Source organism: Cervus canadensis, chromosome 8 (assembly GCF_019320065.1).
Source record: "Cervus canadensis isolate Bull #8, Minnesota chromosome 8, ASM1932006v1, whole genome shotgun sequence".
NCBI lineage: Eukaryota > Metazoa > Chordata > Mammalia > Artiodactyla > Cervidae > Cervus > Cervus canadensis.
The window spans coordinates 86,082,997-86,103,545 of NC_057393.1; the positions used below are offsets into that span (position 1 = coordinate 86,082,997).

Here is a 20,549-nt window from a genome sequence, read left to right on the forward strand (position 1 = left end):
TAAGCATGTGAATTAATTAACAATATATAGATTATTAAAATTTATGTAAATGATTACTACTTTGTTCCTTTTTCAACTGTAACTATAATGTTCTGCCTTTGATTTTTAACTATGTGACCTAAATTTAAATACATACACACACACACACACACACACACACGACCTGGGACCTTTCCTCTAAGGAACTTGGAAGTATCAGTAACTTAAGCTACTGTGCATAGGAGTTTTTGTTGTTGCTGTTGGGTTATTTTTGTGTGTGGATTACTAATAAGCTGGCCTTTTAAAAAGAAATATAGATATTTGTTTATTGTGAGATATTCATCATAGAACATTATTGTGTGGTTTCTGTTGCTTCATTGCAAAAATTATTTAGGAGTTTTCAAATATTTTAACATACTCTGTTCTGTGTCCCTTAGTGCCCAGAATGCTTTGTTTGACATCTTTCTGAAGGACTCTTAATAACTTTGTAGTGCTAAGTCAGACTTTTCTATTCACTTCTCCAGCAGGAGTAAGTCCCTTGCTTCCCCTCTTCCTTCATCCTGACTTTGACTGCCTCACCCTCATATATTTAATATATTTTGTTGTCCATTAATTATATGAACCATAACTGTGTACGTGTGAATAAAATAATGGCTCATGAGAACTGTCTCTTTATACATTTGGAGCTATGCTTAGTAGCTACTTAATGAACACTTAGTTGCATCCAAGCTAGTTTAAGCTTGCATGAACATTGCTAACAAGGAAAACCGTATTCATTCTAAATGCTGTTATGAAGACTTGCACGTTTGTTATTTCATTTTTAAATTGCCTGTTGTGCTTCTGCTTCTTACGTGCCTTGTCACCTGTGAGGATTTCTGGATCTCACTTTTCTTGTCATAGGTAAGAAAAGGGAAGGAGGATTGTTATGTAATGAATGAATAACTGCTGTTTACACGGTGTAATTTACAAATCACTTCCATGTGCTGTTTTAACCTGATTTTACCCTCATTTTATCAATGAGGAAGTTGAAGCTAAGACAGACTAAAGGCTTATCTGACATCACACAGCTAAGATACAGTTGATGCAAATCTAGACTCCAAATCTGTATAATGACAGTGAGGGTAAAGATCTGGCATCACAGGACCTTGAATTTGTCTGCTTATGGAGGTATTTGTCGATAAACAGTGCCCAACACTAATGCCAATCAGTTCCCAAACACTTTTTGCTTGTGTTAATGGCATGGTATGTAGTACATACAGTAAGAAATACTGGAGTGGAAGATCTGCCTTCTCTCAAGGATTTCCAAGTCAATCCCTTAATTTCTTAGAGAAGATAATAAATTTAGATAAGACAGTTGCTACAAGATGTAAATGAAAGGATGTAATCTGATCAGACATGATAGTTTGGGAGAATACGTCAGTAATAGTAAGTTATACTTTAAACATGTTATCATGTATTTCTTTATTATTTTTAAGGGGCAAAAATTTTAGATTTTACAATTCTCCTTTCAGACGATATTTTACATCCTTCCACGCCTCTCCGGCCTTATTGAGGATGAATGGATTGCCATTGGTAAATTTACCAGGTTCACTGACATTCCTTTAGATGCAGGATTTCAGTGGTACCTTTCTACAACTCAGCTGTGTGAACTAAAACCAGGTGACTGGTCCCAGCAGGACATAGGTAAGGATTTTTGTTTTCTTTTTCCCCCTGTTGTCTGATCAGGCTCACTGATTTATGTTACTTAGAAAAGATAGTTGATTACTTTTTCATTGATGTGATGACCTCAGCTCCTCCTGTGAGAGAAAAGACAGAAAGTGTGGTGTCACTCTGACTAGTACTTCTGCTTTTAGAAGTACGGTATTATTTATTCATTTACTTTAGAAGTAGGCTTTTAAAATTATTTATTATTATTATTTTGGGGTTTACTGGGTCTTCTTTGCAGCACTCAGGCTTTCTCTCTAGTTGTGGCTTACTGGGGTTAGGTATCCAGAGGCATGTGGTATCTTAGTTCCCCAACCAGGGATCAAACCCGCGTCCTCTGCATTGGAAGGTGGATTCTTAACCACTGGACCACCAGGGAAGTCCCCTGACTAGTACTTTAATCTAGCCAGTGTCAGTTGGTTTTGCTCTTCAAAGCCAAAGAGAGCCTCATCTGCTTTACTATGTAAAGCTAAAGGCTTCTCTCTTCTTTGCCTTCTACTATATATTTCTGAAAACAGATTTTTTTTTTTTTAAGGGCCAAATTAAGCAGTCTCTTTCCTTCTCCCGTTTGGGAATGAAGCCGAGCTCTGCATTCCCATTCTCGCTCCTTCTGGCTGGACATCACTTATCTCTTACATCTTCTCCTAGGCTCCAGCCCTTACCCTTGCCCCACTTCCCTGCAGCTTTCTCTAGGACCTGCCTTTCCCTGTTGATCACCTCCTGCTCCTTATTCCCCTCAGTCAAGCTTGCCCTCCCAAAACCTAGGATCAAGTCCTCCACCCATTTTTAAAACCACAATGAACCTTAAGAACTGTGTAGTAGTGATCTGTATTCCCAGCATTTTTGCCACTCACATTGTCCTCTTCACTTCCCCTAACCCAGAACCATCCCTGCAGCTTCTTTCAGAAAAGCAGAAGTTGTCTTTGTCTACTTCTTTACTATACCTGACTTTCTGTAGCATTTATTTGCTTGTTTCCTGCTACCCTGATTTTCCTCCTCAGTCTGACTTTTCTTCCTCTCCTTGAGCTCCCCCACTTGTCCCTTAAATTTATACTTCTCTAAAAATTTTAGTGTTTTTAAGCATCTCTTGGACAACATGTTAAAAGTGCAGATTCTTGATTCCTGCCCTTAGATTTTTAACTCTGGAGGACAGTTCTGGGAATGTGCATTGTTTAATAAAATACTGTGGATGTTCATGAATGCATTTTAATACTATCACCTTAAATTTATTTACTCAGTCTACAAAGATTTACTGATTGCCTGCTACATGCTGAAAGTTAAAACAAAGGCTCTGCCCTCAGGGCACTTAATTCCTACATGAGCACAACCCTACACAAATGGATAAGATGTCATAGCAAAAAAGTACTGTGGAGACAATAAAGCAGAGTAAAGAAATGGTATGACAGAGGATTAAAAGACCTTTTTCGGGCTTCCCTCTTAGCTCAGTCGGTAAAGAATCTGCCTGCAATGCAGGAGACCCAGGTTTGATTCCTGCGTCGGCAACATCCCCTGGAGAAGGAAATGGCAATCCACTCCAGTATTCTTGCCTGGAAAATCCCATGGACAGAGGAGCCTGGCGGGCTACAGTCCATAGGGTCGCAAGAGTCGGACACACTTAGTGACTAAACCAGCACCAAGGAGCTGAAGCTGAGCAGAGGCAGACAGGAAGTGGGAACAGCTGAGGCAAAGCCTGGAGGAGGAGCCTCCCTAAAACAGAGATCAGCGAATGTGAAGACCTGTGGGCAAAAGATGGGCGACGAGCCATTTCCATGTGGAAGGGACAGCCTGCTGGGAAAGGAGAGAAGGGGGCAACAGCACATCCTGACATCTGATTCGAGGTCCACTGTGGAGAGGGATGAGGAGTTACTGAATGGGGAAAGGCTGCAGAGGTCTTTGTTTGTTTTGGGCAAAGAGAGATATTGCAATATGATTTCTATGTTGTTCAGTTGCTAAGTCATATCCCACTCTTGGCAACCCCATGGACTGCAGCATGCCAGGCTTCCCTGTTCTTCACTATCTCCCTGAGTTTGCTCAAACTCCATTGAGTCGGTGATGCCATCCAACCATCTCATTCCCTGTCATCCCCTTCTCTTCCTGCCCTTAATCCTTCCCATCATCAGAGTCTTTTCCAGTGAGTCACGTCAGGTGGCCAAAGTATTGGAGCTTCAGCATCAGTCCTTTCAGTGAATATTCAGAGTTGATTTTCTTTAGGATTGACTGATTTGATCTCCTTGCAGTCCACGGGACTCTCAGGAGTCTTTTCCAGCACCACAATTCGAAAGCATCGGTTCTTCAGTGCTCAGCCTTCTTTATGGTCCAGCTCACATAGTCGTACATGACTGCTGGAAAAAACCATAGCTTTGACTGTGTGGACCTCTGTCGGCAAAGTGATGTCTCTGCTTTTTAATACAGGTTTATCTCTATTTATCTGTCTAGGTTTATCATAGCTTTTCTTCCAAGGAGCAAGCGTCTTTTGATTTCATGGCTGCAGTCACCATCTGCAGTGGTTTTGGAGCCTGAGAAAATAAAATCTGTCACTGTTTCCATTCTTTCCCCATCTATTTGCCATGAAGTGATGGGACCAAATGCCATATTCTTAGTTTTTTGAATGTTGAGTTTTAAGCCAGCTTTTTCACTCTCCTCTTTCACCTTCATCAAGAGGGTTTTTAGTTCCTCTTCTCTTTCTATGCTGAGACTTAAATCCTAGGATCCCTGGGTGCCTTCATTTTTTCTTTCCATTCTGTTTGCTCTCCTTGCACATTTTTTACTCTTTTACAGCTGGAAACCACCACCTGTGTAACTGCACCTTTCAGATCTTTGTCTCTCCCAGCCTGGGTCCTAAGCCTGCTGGCTGCTTGCACCAGCTCTTCTGTAAGCTCCTTAAACTCAGTATCCAAGCCCACATTAGCTTTCCACCCGGAGGCGGCTCCTCAGTATTCCCTTTCTATCAGCGGAGTTGCTGGCTCTCACAGAAGTCGTTCTTTCCTGTTGTCTCTTGCCGTGTCTATCCATTATAAGAGCTGGCAACTCTGCCTTTCCTTTTCAGCCCCTCTTGCATCATTGATTGAGACTTTTTGTCTTTGCTGGGCTAGTGCAAAAGCCTCTCAATGGTTTTCCATCCCCAACTTCTCCTCCACATCACTTTTGAGGATTTTTCTAAAACACAAAACCAGTACTGTTAAGCTCTTCTTAAAACCCTGTACTGCCTCCTGTCTATAGAATGAATTCTTTATCGTTATAAACAAAGCCCTTAGTTCCCGGTCTGAGTCACGAGCCCTGTCCTGCCGCATCTGCGTGTGTGCGCATGCCACGCCCACAGCCTGCACTGCGCTTCCCACGCGCTGCTCTGCAGACTAATCCCCGCTCCCTTGACCCCCCCTGGGTCTTGCTCTTTGCCTCCCCACATTGGTGACGCCTCCCTGTGTGCGACACCGTCAGTGAAGGGCTGCCTCACCGTCCTGTTCGGGTCTCTTCCGTCCCCAGGAACCTCAGTGCCCCCGTCTGCTCAGTCAGGTTCGGAGGGGGCCAGGTTTTGAGGAAGAGCCTGGAAGGAGGACCTCAGTCCTGAACACACAGTTAGACAGGTCGGTATGTTCTGTGTGCTCAGCGAGTTGGTGAAGAGATAATTGTTTCAAAGAATAGTCCTTATTTTAGAAAAAGGCCCCCAAGTACTTGTAAGATAAGATAAGCTGTTTATGTTGTTTTCTGGAATACAGTATTCCTACAGAAAATTCCAATCTAATAACACTATTTGCAGGATACAGCATTATTTTCTGTACATCTAAGAAAAAATGCTACCAAACTATGGATGTGGGCCTTATGGATTCTAAGATGCTTCCAAATCTTGGGTATGCTAACATGGAAAAAATGTGCATCTTTTACTTTCATAAATTGTATTTTGCTTAGTAGAGTTTAATTTGAATATTTGAAACTATTATTGAAAATGGCAATTGTATCTGAATCCAGCTAAAGTTCTTTAGTTAAAAATCTCATTTTAAACTCTTCATTTAAGCTCTTAAAAATATATACATGAGACTTTCCTGGTGGTCTAGTGGTTAAGAATCCTCCTGCCAATGCAGGGGGACACGGGTTTGATCCCTGATCCAGGAAGATCTCGCGTGCCTCGGTCCCTGCACCACGACTACTGAGCCTGCGCTCTAGAGCCTGGGAGCCGCAGCTGCTGAAGCCGGCGCGGTGTGGGGCCCGCGCACCGCGGCGGGGAGTAGCCCCTGCTCAGCACAACCAGAGAAAGCCTGTGTGTAGCAACCAAAGTTCCCAGCACAGCCAAAAGCAAATGAATCTTATATATATACATATACACACACATATATGCATTAAATGAATAGAGGTTTATATTTTCTTTTTCCTTCCCAGGTTCCAACTCAGGTGAAGCAGATAACCAGTCAGAGTGGACTGATGTTCAGAAGAAGATTATCCCGTGGAAGAACCATGTTCCAGACTTTGACCTGGAGCTGGTATTTCAGGATCGTGCTGCCAAACTTGGAAAGTCAATCAGCAGACTGATTGTAGTGGCCTCACTCATTGATAAACCAACCAATTTAGGAGGTAAAATGACAGTTTTCCGGGGGGCTTGCTTACAGTCTTATGATCTTGAAAATCTATACTCAACCCAGTGCCATTTGGGGCGTCTTGTCCACATTCCACCTTCTCCAGGTGGGATTCCTCTCTCTCAGAGGAACGCCCAGGACCTGGTGGGCGTGGCGCTGTCCCGCGCAGGGCTGTGCCGGCCCTGTGAGGTGTTCGGGGCCGCGGTCCTAATCCCCGCGTGCCCCGCGCAGGGCTGTGCCGGCCCTGTGAGGTGTTCGGAGCCGCGGCACTGGTAATCCCCGCTTGTCCCGCAGGGCTTTGCCGGACCTGTGAGGTGTTCGGGGCCGCGGCACTGGTAATCCCCGCTTGTCCCGCAGGGCTTTGCCGGACCTGTGAGGTGTTCGGGGCCGAGGTGTTCAGGGCCGCGGCACTGGTAATCCCCGCTTGTCCCGCAGGGCTTTGCCGGACCTGTGAGGTGTTCGGGGCCGCGGCCCTAATCTCCGCGCATGTCCCGCGCAGGGCTGTGCCGGACCTGTGAGGTGTTCGGGGCCGCGGCCCTAATCCCCGCGTGTCCCGCGCAGGGCTGTGCCGGACCTGTGAGGTGTTCGGAGCCGCGGCGCTGGTCATCGGCAACCTCCAGTGTGTCAGAGACAAGCAGTTTCAGCACCTCAGCGTTTCAGCAGAACAGTGGCTTCCTTTAGTGGAGGTGGGTGGAAAGTGGTTGATTGTTAAAATTTTCATTCACCAGACTTCCTGGTGCTGTCTTCACCTGTCAATCCTTTTGCAGTAGTCCAGCCTCTCATATTTTAAAAATAATACTAAAAATATAGCCCACTCTGTTTTCCCATTCTTTTTATTATCTCTCACACTATTATATTTTTAGAAATCGTCAATAATGTAGACTTTTTAGTAAAATGTGTCCTGTTGTAACTCACTCTGGTTTTATAAATGTATATGATGTTGGGAGCATTCTTTTTTATAGTGTATAATTCTGTCCTTTTCCTGTTAATAGATTTCAGTTCCATTAGAAATTTTTTGTTTTTGTTTTTTACTTCTTTTACTCTCAGCAGGGCTGTAAATGAACAATTTAATATTCTGCTCTTTTTAAACTAATACTAAGGTAAAACCACCTCAGCTGATCGATTATCTGCAACAGAAAAAGGCAGAAGGTTACACCATCGTGGGTGTGGAACAGACTGCCAAAAGTTTAGACCTAACCCAGTACTGCTTTCCTGAGAAGTCTTTACTCTTGTTGGGGTAAGAACTTTGTCTTGAGTCTCTGTCTCGAAAATGTTTCAGAAGATTTACAATTTTACCTGGGCTCCTGATCCTACACCCACACCTGACTTTTGACTTAAAGGTTTATGAAAAGCGTTGCCCCGCCGCCGCCCCCCCCCCCCCCGCCCCCCCAGGTTTTCCTTTTACTTTACCTCTTGGGGGTGGTCCGGTGAACACAGAATCAACCCATAAACCTTGTTACACTCTTGTTTATTTTTCTGGTACCATAGACTTGTTTCATTTTGTTAACCTGTCTCTTCCAGTAATATCCAGGATGTCTAAGAAAAAACATTGCTTTTTACAAGAAAACTAACCTTTCTTCTTCCATTTCTCTTCACCAGCAATGAACGTGAAGGGATTCCAGCGAATCTGATCCAGCAGCTGGACGTGTGCGTGGAGATCCCTCAGCAGGGCATTGTCCGCTCCCTCAACGTCCACGTGAGCGGGGCGCTGCTGATCTGGGAGTACATCAGGCAGCAGCTGCTGAAGCAGGGGGGCTCCACAGCCTGAAGCCCGCGCCTCCTCCCAGACAGGCTGTCGTTGGTGCTGCCGAAGTGTTTTAAAACTGCCTGGACTCATGAGACAGCTTCTGAAATCGACTGGGATAATTTGTTTTTTTTATTCACAGTTTAATGCCAAAACTTTGTCATGTGCCTTAACTATATTACTATATATGTTGTCCCCTTTAATAAACATTTTTAGCTAAGTTGTATTGCTTCTTTAATAAAATATTTTAATTGTGGAAATAAAACAATTTTAGAAAGATCTTTTCCTTCTTAGAAACTAGTATTGTCAGAAATGTGGATTATGGTGGGAGAAGGCAGGATTAAGGCGGCTGCAGTTATCTATGAATACTGTTCCCTTGCCAGGAGGAAGCACAGGGGCTGGGGCAGAGGGTGGAAAGAAAAGTTTCCCCATGAGGAAGAGTCACTGGCTTCCTGCTGCTGCTTTGTATCCATTTCTCAGGGAGGAAATGTGCCTGGCAAGGTGTCAACCCAGTGTCCCTATAAAGTTCGTAATTTATTTTTAAAGCCATGAAATAGGCCATCAGTTCAGTTGCTTAGTTATGTCCTACTCTTTGTGACACTATGGACTGTAGCACACCAGGCTTCCCTGTCCATCACCAACTCCCGGAGTCCACCCAAACCCATGTCCATTGACTCAGTGATGCCATCCAACCATCTCATCCTCTGTCGTTCCCTTCTCCTCCCGCCTTCCATCTTTCCCAGTATCAGGGTCTTTTCAGATGAGTCAGTTCTTCAAATCAGGTGGCCAAAGTATTGGAGTTTCAGCTTCAACATCAGCCCTTCCAATGAATATTGAGGACTGATTTCCTTTGGATGGACTGGTTGGATCTCTTTGCAGTCCAAGGGACATCAAAAGTCTTCAACACCACATTTCAAAAGTATCAATTCTTTGGCGCTCAACTTTGTTTATAGTCCAATGCTCACATCCACATATGACTACTGAAATAAATCATAGCTTTGACCAGAGGAACTTTGTTGGCAAAGTAATGTCTGCTTTTTAATACACTGTCTAGGTTGGTCATAACTTTTCTTCCAAGGAGCAAGCATCTTTTAATTTCATGGCTGCAGTCACCATCTGCAGTGATTTTGGAGCCCCAAAAAATAAAGTCTGTTTCCATTGTTTCCCCATCTATTTGCCATAATCATTCATATAGTTTTTAGGAAATTTTCCTATGCCACCTTTGCTCAGGGTTCAAATAACGATTAGATAGTAGTCTGTATTCTTATAAGAGTTGTCTACGGGGACCCAGAGGAGGTGACTTACTCTTGCTCATCATTACCAAAAGTGAGATGAACCCTCAAGGGTTGATTTTCTGTTTCTGTTCTTCTGAGGGTTTTGTTATTAGGATTACTTTATTATTTAATGGTAACTGTCACCTTCCAGCAGTGAACTTCAGTCAGGTCTGGGTCCGTTTAAATAATGTTTAGATTTCAGAATCTGTTACCTGTATATGTTTTTCTTCTGCAGCTTTATTAAAACAATTTTTGTTTTGCATTAGAGTTGCAAAGATACTACACATGCACTTGACCCAGATACCTTTAATAGGGTCTTACATAACCAGACGTTCATCAAAACTAAGAAATTAACATTGATAATGGTGCTGTTCACTAAGCAGACAATTCTGATCTATGTCCAGGCTTCCCATTTCCCACTGATACTTTTTCTGTCCCAGGAGCACTGACATTGGCATCCTGGATGCTGTATTGTTTCTACTCCAGTCTCCTCCAATGTCTGACAGTTACGTGGGTCAGTTCCTTTCTTACCCATTCTTTTCAGTGAGTTTATGTCATATATTTGTAATAGTTAGACTCATTTATCAGTCTTCATTCCAAACTAGAATTATTCCAAAGTCCTATTGGATTTTAAAGTGCAGAAAGTCACTCTCTATAGTGTATAATTCTTGTGGCTTTTGACAAGTGCACACCACGATGCCACAGAAAGCAGCTTCAACACCTAAAAATTCCTTTGTTACCCCTTCAGAGGCAACCTCTTTCTCCACCAGCAGTGAATACCAGTTTCTGTTTCTCTGCATCTTCATCAGCACTTGGTACTATCAATTTTTTTTAAGCCATTCTAATAGGTATGTAGTGATAAACTATTATGGCTTTAATTTGCATTACTCTACAAACAATGGAGTATCTTCATAATATGTTATTTATAACACTATGAATAGATTCGTGAAAACACATAATTTGCCCATTTTTTAAACTTGGGTGATTTTTTTAAAATAAGAGCTCATTATTTTGGATATAAATTCTCTATGATATATACGACTTGCAAATATTCTCTCCCAGTTTGTAATTTATCTTTTCATTCTCTCAATAGTGTCTTTCACAGAGCAGAAATTTTTAATATTGATAAAGTCCAACTTAGCTTGCTTTATTTCCTTTTATGGATTGTGCTTTTGAGGTCATCATCTAAAAATTCACTTCCAAACCCAAAATCATGTAGACTTTCTCTATTAGTTTTATATTTGACATTTAGGTCTATGATCTATTTTGAGGTTTTTTGTATCTTTTAATAAAATGCAGTTTATACCAGCGCTCATTTTACTGTGCATGGACATCCTCTTTACACCTTGTCCAAACTCAGCTGACTGTATCTGTGTGGCTGTATTTCTGGACTCTCTTCTGTTCTGTTGAACTGTGTGTCTATCCTGCCAATACCATATTGTCTTTAATTACTTGAGCTTTACGATAGCATTAAAATCATTTAACATAAACCTTCCAGTTTTGTTCTTTTCAGAATTATTTTGCATTTCCATACAAATTTTAGAATCAGCTTGTCAACATATACCAAAAATCCTGAGATTTTTATTGGGGTTAATTTGAACCCATAGAATAAACTGGGGAGAACTTAACAGTTCCTTAACAACACTGAATCTTCTAGTTCATGAACACAGTACCTCTCCAATTAAGTTGTTCTCCTCTGATTTCAATGTTTTATAGTTCTGAGGATATAGGTCCTACACATACTGTTAGATTTATATTTAAGTATTCCTTTATTGTTTTTTAGTGCTATTGTAAATGGCGTATTTTAAATTTTAGATTCCAGTTGTTCATGGCTGGTATACACAAATATGATTTTGTGTATTGATCTTGTTTCCCGCCACCTTTCTAAGATGCACTTACTAATTCTAGGTGCTTTTTTGTAGGTTCTTTGGTATATTCTATAGAGACAATCACATTGTCCATGAATAGAGCCAGTTTTATTTCTTCTTTCTTTCCCATTTGTATGCTTTTTTTGTCTTCACTGAAGTAACTGGGAATACAATACAGTGTTGAATAGGACAAGTGGGGACATTTTTATCTTGTTAACTGATTTTAGGGGAAAAGCATTCATTGTCTTGTTTAGTAACTAACTCATGTCCAACTCTGCAACCCCATGGACTGCAGCCCACCAGGCTCCTCTGTCCATGAGATTTCCCAGGCAACAATACTGGAGTGGGTAGCCATTTCCTTCTTTAGGGGATCTTCCCAACTCAGGGATCAAATCCACATCTGCACTGGCAGGATTCTTCACCCCTGAGCCACCTGGGAAGCCATTCATTGTCTTATCATTAACTATATTAGCTGTAAGGTTTTTTTGTAGATGGTCTTGGTTATTTTACCTGTTTATCTGAAGTTGAATCTTCAATTCCTCATTTTTTGGTGGCTGTATTAAAATGCTAACTCCCAGGACAATGGAAATCTATCTACTTTTTTCAGTATATATCTCTATAACAGTATTTGCCTACTCCCCACCCTCCAACAGCACAAAGGTACACATGTTTTTATAATTAAGTTTAATTTTTTTCTTAAAATATATATTTAGTAAATTAAGCATATTTCATATCACTTTATTTCAATTCTTCATACTTTGAATAATGTAATCTTGTTACTTGATCATTTAAATTAAGAACCGTATATATGAAACAGGCTTTGGTGTCTGCCATCATTCAAACTACTATTGTCCCAGAGTCAAAGCATTTTTGAATGTCCAGAAAATGTAATTTCAACCTTTCTGAAGTCAAGTGTTCAGGAACAGCCTAGGACTTTGCAGTCATTTTCGAAGGCTGGAAATCTCCTGCTTCAAATTTTTCTTTGAATTTTAAGTAGTCTCTTCTTTTATCAAAATATTTTATCTGTTGAGAAAAAAGGGTTTGAAATAAGGGTAAGGTATACAGATTAAACAAAAGGAACAAACTTAAATGTAAGTAATTATTCAATATAAATTATGTAAGTAGCCTAAGTAATTTACATTCTAGACTCTCTAAAGGGAGTGTAGACCAGTGAGTTCTAACCCTTCTTGGGTTATGAACCCTAGTGAGAATTTGAGTTTGCTGTGGACCTTTCTCAAGAAGTCTATCTGTGCTTAGACACGTAAAATGTGCCACGAGGGTCCACAGAACTCTCAGGTCATAAGACTTCATGATTTAAGACACTGTACAAGTTTTTCTTATCAACTGTGAGTTCAATAAGCTTTATAATTCACCAGCCATGATATTTCTATTTATTTTTGGCCGCACTATATGACATATGGGATCTTAGTTCCCCGATCAGGAATCGAACTCACACCCCCTGCAGTGGAAGTACAAAGTCTTAACCACTGGCCCACCAGGGAATTCCCAGTCAGTCATGATATTTTTATTAAGTTTATCTTATCCAGAAACATACATTTAAGGAGATACACAGTTAAAAATTATATGTATGAACTATGAATAAGGAAACTGATGGTAAAACTTTGACAACTTAAAGATTTCATTTTATTATTTCTATTTACACCCTCCTCTTGCCACAGGGAGTCTGGAGTATCTTAAAGCCCCACATCCTGAAACAGTAAAATCACAGAAGTAGAAAATCAAGGCCAGCCACAAAATCTGCAGTGTCTTTATCTGAGCTGTTCCGCAGACAAGGCCAAGGCAGGATACGACACACATTTTCACTATCAGAACAGAAAAACTTTCCTTAGGATTTAATTGAATGTTTCAGTGGAGCCCAAGTAAGTAAAAATGAGCTTAGACTGAGAATGCAAAAATCTGCCCTGCCGTGTCTCAAGCTGGGATAAAAGATGTTAACATTCCTCCAGAGGACATACTGCAGGCAAAGACTGTCCTAAGAAACCCCTTTGAGTGACTACTGCTTTCTTATTCACCAAAAAACTCTTGTTCTCCAAAATCAAACTATCAGAAATTTGCTCTTTACTTTGGTAAAAATGAAACACCCCCACTTTTGCCTGGGGGATCGGACTGGCACTTTGACACAAAGAAGTAGTCCTGATGGCCAGCTCCGGTGCAGGACTTCAAGTAAGGGACTTCTGAGCATATGACATTCAGCATTTATCTTTGTAGGAAATAGGACCCTGGGTCCACTTCTCAGTCCGGAGTTGATGGCCTACTTACACACAGAGCCCATCAAAGCACCACTTCATTTCAATTTCACCTAAATCCTACCCTTCCCCGAGCTGTGATAACTGCTTTCCACTTGGTGAGATGCCCACAGCAACTCCAATGCACGGGCTCCCTGGTCACAGCATGCTAATAAATCTCACTGTCAGACTACATACCTCTGGTGGCCTTGGGCTGACTGAGCTGGGATGGATGTCATATATAAAGGATATCAGATGAAGTAGACAATGTCCTAACATTTCTGTGACAAATCAATAGATCTTTGCATTTCTCCTGTTTCAACTGCCTAAGGGACAATTCCATTTAATGGTCCTACTTATATTTCACTCCCAACTTGTCCAGAACTTACTTCTCTACAAACATGTTTTTCCTCCTCTGTCCCCTATTTCAGTGACTGCATCACTATCCACCCAAACGCTCCGATCTCTTTCCCCATCTTGATCGCTACAATACAGGCCCGCACCATTTCTCACTTGGATTGCTGTAATAGCTCTATAACTGGTTTCTCTACCTTCAATCCACCTGTCACACCACTGCCAAGTATCTTTTGGAAATCTCAATTTGATCACGTCACTGGTTATTTAAAGATCTTTCAAGGTATCCTTATTGCCTTCAAGGGCAACATGCAAACTCCTTGTTTGTAAGGCAAACGAGGTCATTCAAGACTAAATCTCTACCCGCCTGTCTATCCTCTGGGTGTACCTGAGGATACCAGGTACACCAGCCCCTGAAATGCTAGCCACCCAGAGCCACCCCATCTCCCCAGTGTGCTGATTTCTCATGCGTCCTGCTTCCATGCCTTTGCATATACCATACTCTGCTTGAAAATCTCTTCTCTCTAGTCTTTACCACCTGATTCAGGTAACAGTAGAAGGCCCTCAACATGTGCTCCTCGACGAGGCTAATGTCCAAAGAGGCTAACAAATCAACAGGCATTCCTTGAAAAGCACTGTATATATACAATGCCAGTGTCCTCTAAGTCAGTAAATGAGATGCAGTATAGTAGCATGAATACCAAAATACTGGAATTTCTGAGACATTTCAAAGGTTGACAGGGAAAAGACAATATCCAAAGCTGACACTGCTGTTCAGTCACTAGGTCAGGCTCAACTCTTTGCAACCCCATGGACGGCAGCACGCCAGGCTTCCCTGTCCTTCACTATCTCCCGGAGTTTGCTCAAACTCATGTCCACTGAGTTGGTGATGCCATCCAAATTGATATTAGGATCAAATATTATATCTTGGCTGTCCAGTTGCTCTATTTGTGGAAGACTGCATTGGATGATGCTAGAATGACAGACCTGATCCCTGCTCCTTCCTAAGTTAAAGAACCAATAGGAGACTTTAAGTAGGATCATAATACAAGGCAAACTGACGAAAGGGCTAAGCAAGGTGGCGTGCATGCTTGCTCAGTCGCTAAGTTGTGTCCGACTCTTTGTAACCCCACAGACTGTAGCCCACCAGACTCCTCTGTCCATGGGATTTCTCAGGTAAGAATACTGGAGTGGTTTGCCATTTCCTTCTCCAGGGGATCGTCCCAGGTCAGGGATCAAACCCAAGTCTCCTGCTTGACAGGCAAATTCTTTTACCACTGAGCCACCAGGGAAGCCCAAAGCAAGAAGGGAGGGAAGAGTAATTTGGTTTTGTGATGACATATTAGTTTTATGACCTACATATTATATAACAAATTTGGATTTTTAGTGTTTTACGATAGAAGCATTCACTGTAAATCTCTATTTGGTTCTACTTTTATCTCTACTCTTCCTCTGTGACTTCAGCTAAGTGAAAGAACACAAACTCTGGAATCAGAGAGACCTTCATTCTAATCCTCTCCCCACCACTTTACTGGTTAACTGATCTTGAACAAATTATTTCACCTCTCTGAGCCTTCGTTCCTATTATATAAAAGAGATACAATGGCACTTCACAAGACTGAATGCAAATTAAAGCAAATGCAAACACATCTCGCCTAAAATGCACTCAGAAGACACCCCATCACCTCCCTCCCTGTTACCCTCTCCACCTTCTCATACACATCTCTGGAAATCTCCTTCATTTTTATTCCATGGCAATCGGGTAAGACTTCAACAAGTCTTGAGTAGAAAGCAAAGGTGTAACAGGAGCAGGAGCCTGAGGGCACAGGCTAGAAAAGACAGCCCAACTCGGACTGAGTCTGAAGAAGACAGAGGTTTTCCATGGGTGCGTGTCCCTGTCAAATGCAGCAGAAGTTACTTTGAATACTTTGCCCACACTCCTTGTTTCTTGGGGGCATCTATAACTTTTCAGGATGTGGTCATTTTCTCTAACAACACTCATGTCATAACTCAGATGGTTTCCGTATCCACGTGGTTGATCCTTTCAACACCCTGGCCTCTCAGCTCCTTGACCTCTTTCTTCAATGATTTTTTCCTCCAACCTACCTCACTTCCAGGATCAAAGCCTAGCCCTCATCCTTACCAACAAACATAGCCCTGCCATAACCCCAATTCTGAGCATTTCTGTTCTCCAAACGCCCCCTCTTCACTTTCTAAGACCCTGATGCCAACAATCCATTGATCGCACCACCTTGTCATTGACCATCATCCCCCTCAGACCCTCACTTGTCCCCTTACCCTGAACCCAAAGCTCTTCAATGGCTTCCCCTGTCACTCAGAGGAAAAGCCACTGTCCCCGGCTTCTCAGTGCCTCATATCCTAACTTCTATTCTCTCCTTGCTGTTCCTTAAGCACACTGGACCGACCCTATTGCAGGGGTGTTGTGTTACCCTGCTTCACTCCTGAGAACAGTCCTTCAACAATTCCCACTGTGGAGCCTGACACTCTCATCTCTGGGACTGTGTTGATGTTAGTATTTTTGCCTGAGGTGGAGAGCAGGGGAGGAGGGGCCTGTTGGATACAAGATGAGGAAGAAGTCATTCGTGTATACGCAGAGGTCAAGGTTGGTCCTTGAGAACATCCAAATAGAGAGCTCTAGAGTTAGAGAGGATGTCGATTTGGGCCTCAACACCTAAGTGGTACTTCAAGCCGTGGCTGCAGGTAAGACTGGCTTGGGAAAGTTAAGCAGCATAGAAGGGAACTCTACAGAGTATGGATTTAACAGACACAGGAAAGCCTCCCAAAAAGCTATGGCTGCTGGAGACGAGGAAAACTAGGGGAGTGAATTATGAAGGAAGAACACCACCAAGGAGGTGAAGTGAAAGTCGCTCAGTCGTCTTCGACTCTTTGTGACCCCATGGACTATACAGTCCATGGAATTCTTCAGACCAGAATACTGGAGTGGGCAACCTTTTTCTTCTCCAGGGGATCTTCCCAACCCAGGGATTGAACCCAGGTCTCCCTCAATGCAGGTGGATTCTTTACCAGCTGAGCCACAAGGGAAGCCCACCAAGGAGGTAATTAATGCTTTTGTATTTAAATAAACCTGCATTACGACTAAGTTTCTAGAACATGAGATTTGCACAGCCTAATCCATGGGTTCTTTTCTTGCATGACAGGGATGAAAAGAAGGATGTGGATCAGAGGACAGCATGAGGGCTGGACTCAAGACTACTGAGCTTGAATCCAGGCTCTGCACTTACATATGACCGGTGCCCTCAGAAGTAAAATGGGGTAACAAAGCTACTGTGAGGAATAAATTACATAGATGATGCACCTGAAGTGCCGAGAGCCTGTACTAATAAATGTTAGCTGTGACTAGCATGCGGGAGCCTGGAGAGAGGGTGGGCCTGCATGCCACGGCACTCGGCCTAGGTATGAGTGGAGGAGACATCAATGAGGAAGCGCGGGCTGACACTAAGAACCCTTTATGACGCTGAGGACAGAAGCTGCCCTGAAATCAGGGAGACGGGAGGGTCCATTAGCCATTAGGACAGAGAAGAAACTATGTGTTTTGGTGGGGAGAAAGAGGAAAAAAAAAATAAGGCTGACGTGGACTTTTCAAAGGGGCTAAGACAGTAATTCCAGCTGCAGCTATCCACCAGAACCACCTGTTGAGCCAGAGCCCTTTTAAAAGAAGCTTCCAGAAGTTTGCAGATCTGAGATGAGGTCTGAGACATAGCTATCTTTTTTTATATTTCCACATGATTCTGACATATAAACCTGGAGTGGAAAATCCTGGCTAGGCTGTCAAAAGACAGGTCTCAGGGTGAAGAGGTTCTCCTGCGAAAATGTGGGGTGGGGAAGGGTGGAGATGGAACCTACCAACACTCACCTCAAAGGGCTTCATCACTCCCATCCTACATCCCTGTTTCTAAGTGACCACAGAGCCAGTGAGCAGAGAGTGAGAAGAAGGGCCTCTTGCATAGACAGGAACAGTATCCAGGCCTTGAAGGAATTTGATGTTGGCCCAAACTCCCCCATTTTCCACCCACTTTGTAAACCAGGAGTTAAGTCTCTGTGCATCTATCTAATGGGAAAACCAGAGATGTAGAATATTTGCCCAAGTTATTATTTAACCCAATCACCAAGCCCCTGATTTATCACTTTTCAGTTTATATGTCAAGTTAGACATCTGGTTGTCATAGTAATCCCATGGACAGGTTACACTGTGCTGCTTTTACACACACAGACTTCACCTAAAGCAATTATCTCTTCAATGCCTTCATCCTCACCCTCCATCACAGCCTTCTTGTGGTCTTCAAGCCTCAGGTTTTTCATCTAAAAATTTGAGGTGTGAAAAGGTGAAGGTCATAAACCCACTTCATCTCTAAAATGATCTGTTCTCAAACTGCTTGGTACAGTTTGGAGGACCATGATGGTGAGAAATCAAACCAAAGTTCAAACCTCACACCAGCCAGCTGAACCTGACTTAGAACTATGGTTCTGCCACTTACTGACCAATACAGAGCAAGCAAGTTATTGCAATGCTCTGGGCTTCTGCTCTCTGCTCCGGAAACTGACAGCAACAACATCCAACTCAAAGGGTGTTAGTGAAGAGCATCAAGCACTTACTGAGCCTGGTGATGGTAGGTGCCGTTTCCACCCCTTCCCATTTGAAGGACAGGCCCTACAGAGCATGACCATGTGTCAGCGAGGTGTTTGGAGCGGCTGGTGGCAGAATCCACCATGCAATCATTTTGTTTCTTCTACTCGCTAAGCTCCTTTGTGTTTCAGGTATATGAACACATGATTTTGAGCGGCCAACAGGGAAAGCTTTATTTCTGACAGCAGCTCTAGGACAATGAATCTGCCGACTCTTGCCCAAGATTAAATACTATCCCTTCAGAAGATCCTGGATAGGGATTTCCCTGGTGATCTAGTGGCTAACACTCTGTGCTCCCAACACAGGGGACCTGGGTTTGATCCCCGGTCAGGGAACTAGAGGGCTTCCCCAGTGACTCAGAGGTACACAATCTTCCTGCAATGCAGGAGATACAGAGATGTGGATTTGATCCCTGAGTGGGGAAGATCTCCTAGAGGAGGAAAATTCCATGGATAGAAGAGCCTGGAGGGCTACAATCCATGGGCTTGTAAAGAAGGAAGCGAAACTGAAGTTGTGTTGGACTCTTTGCAACCCCATGGACTGTAGCCTGCCAGGCTCTCCATGGGATTCTCCAGGCAAGAATACTGGAGTGGGTTGCCATTTCCTTCTAAGAGTTGGACACAACTGAACAACAACATGGAACTAGATCCCACATGCCACAAATAAAGATCCTGCATGCCGCAACTAAGACCCAGGACAGCCAAATCTAAAAAAAAAAAAAAAAAAAGAAGATCCTGCAAAAATTTACCAACTTAGGGGGTTGGAATTTTTTGGTTATTGTTCACAGTAGTCTTGAGTCCAAACCCCAGTTTGTTTCTCAAGGAACTTTTAAAGTGTCAGGTGACATTTTCCAAAGGTCTGCCTGATATGTACATAAAACAAGCCTGGATTACGGGACAAGGTTTTCTCTGCTGCTCACTGAAACTGTTGACTTGACACACCTCAGAGGGGGCTTCATTTCATAGTTCACCACTCACTGTAAGCTCTATGTATTTTGACAGTGAACAGCAACATGTGCAAGTGTAACTTACCCACTGTTGGGGACAACTTGATTCAAATGAGCTTCTTAACTTCTTGCACTTGGAAGCGTCCTCCGTGTTCTCATCCAAACACTTCCAGTACTCATCGCGGGCTCCCCAGCAAGCCTGCCTTTCTTTCATAGATGGGGCTGCCATTCCTAGCGGGCTCAAGCTGTCAACCAAAATATGTGATATTAACAAAGGTCTTATAATACCAGAGGAGGCAAGCCAAAGAAAAAGATATTGTCGTTCCCTCCGACCCCCTCTTCTTAAAGTTATGCCTCCGGATTTTCATGATGCGACCGCAACTAATCAGTTCTACAGGAACATAAAAGCACTCGCATGGGAAGCTTATCCCTTACTCCATGTAATTGCTCCACTGCTGAGGTGGCAGCTTGGTCTCAAAAAGCCGCTGTCAGATTCACGGCTCCCACATGGTCTGTCACTTAAGCCAGTGCGTGTATTCTCTCGAGACTATTTCCCCAACGGTAAAACGAGGGTAGCACCGCCCACTTTACAGGGTTGCTGTTATAAATGCAGGAGGGCAAAATCACCAAGCAGGACAAGGAGTGCTACTTCGTCTGGCAGAAGAGAAGCCCGAGGCTCGCGGAGAGTCAGCTACGTCCCGGGTCCATAGCCTCTCGGGCGCGCCCCACCCGGCCCCGCCAGCAAGCCCACCTCTCCGCACGCCCAGAACCAGGTTCCCTTCGGCGCCGACGGGAGGAAAGAATCACGCGGTCCAACAACCGGGGAAGAAGGGCGTGGGGCCGAGTTGGCGCCGCACTGTCGCCTCGCCCGCTTGGGCAAGTCACTTAGACCCCCACCACCTCAAGGAAACAATTCACGTAGGAAATTCGCTGGCCTTGGAATGACCCTTACGGGTTACCGTTCTGTTCCAGGAGGGCGGGACTTCCGGTTCCTTTCTCTTACAGGTCGGAGTGACTTCCGGGCCTGCTCCGGCGAAGGGGGCGGGTCCTGGGGGTCGTGGAGGTGAAAAGTGAGTGGGATCCGTTTACTCCTCAGAGTGGCCTTGGCTTTATTAATATCTCAGTGTCTGTCGCCCTACAGTATTTCGTAATTTTAACCAGCTGTGCTCCTTTCATGAATCTAAGTTTTTATACACATTG

General features: G+C 43.3%; 2 protein-coding genes across 8 annotated transcripts in view; one reads left to right on the forward strand and one right to left on the reverse strand.

The window, feature by feature from the left end:
* The window catches only part of TARBP1 (TAR (HIV-1) RNA binding protein 1), a 61,157-nt gene extending 52,897 nt beyond the window's left edge, over window positions 1-8,260 (forward strand). The window contains exons 26-30 of one of the 5 annotated variants that reach the window (XM_043477076.1): window positions 1,491-1,662; window positions 6,058-6,249; window positions 6,813-6,937; window positions 7,352-7,488; window positions 7,851-8,260. In XM_043477076.1, the coding sequence (XP_043333011.1) occupies window positions 1,491-1,662; window positions 6,058-6,249; window positions 6,813-6,937; window positions 7,352-7,488; window positions 7,851-8,019 (795 nt within the window). In that variant the 3' untranslated portion in view covers window positions 8,020-8,260. Of the gene's footprint in view, window positions 1-416; window positions 880-1,490; window positions 1,663-6,057; window positions 6,250-6,420; window positions 6,543-6,750; window positions 6,938-7,351; window positions 7,489-7,850 lie in introns of those variants that run through there. The other 4 variants (XM_043477077.1, XM_043477078.1, XR_006270947.1 and 1 more) reach the window with 4 other exon arrangements.
* Window positions 8,261-11,806: 3,546 nt separating this feature from the next.
* On the reverse strand, window positions 11,807-20,320 carry LOC122446637 (cytochrome c oxidase assembly factor 6 homolog). 3 transcript variants are annotated; one of them, XM_043477079.1, is made up of 3 exons: window positions 19,785-20,320; window positions 19,435-19,594; window positions 11,807-12,160 (listed from the first exon to the last, which is right to left on the reverse strand). In XM_043477079.1, the coding sequence occupies exons 1-3, from the start codon at window positions 19,787-19,789 to the stop codon at window positions 12,065-12,067; spliced, it is 261 nt and encodes an 86-aa protein (XP_043333014.1). In that variant the 5' UTR covers window positions 19,790-20,320; the 3' UTR covers window positions 11,807-12,064. The 3 variants fall into 3 exon arrangements, with proteins under 3 accessions (XP_043333014.1, XP_043333016.1, XP_043333015.1); XM_043477081.1 differs by having other exon boundaries at window positions 19,977-20,296; XM_043477080.1 differs by having other exon boundaries at window positions 20,101-20,289.
* Between the last annotated feature and the right edge of the window lie 229 nt (window positions 20,321-20,549).

Coding starts and splice junctions, on each gene's coding strand:
- LOC122446637 (XM_043477079.1), bottom strand. Junction 12,161..19,434: donor CAAGTTGTCCCCAACAGTGG/GTAAGTTACACT, acceptor TTTTCTCAACAG/ATAAAATATTTTGATAAAAG.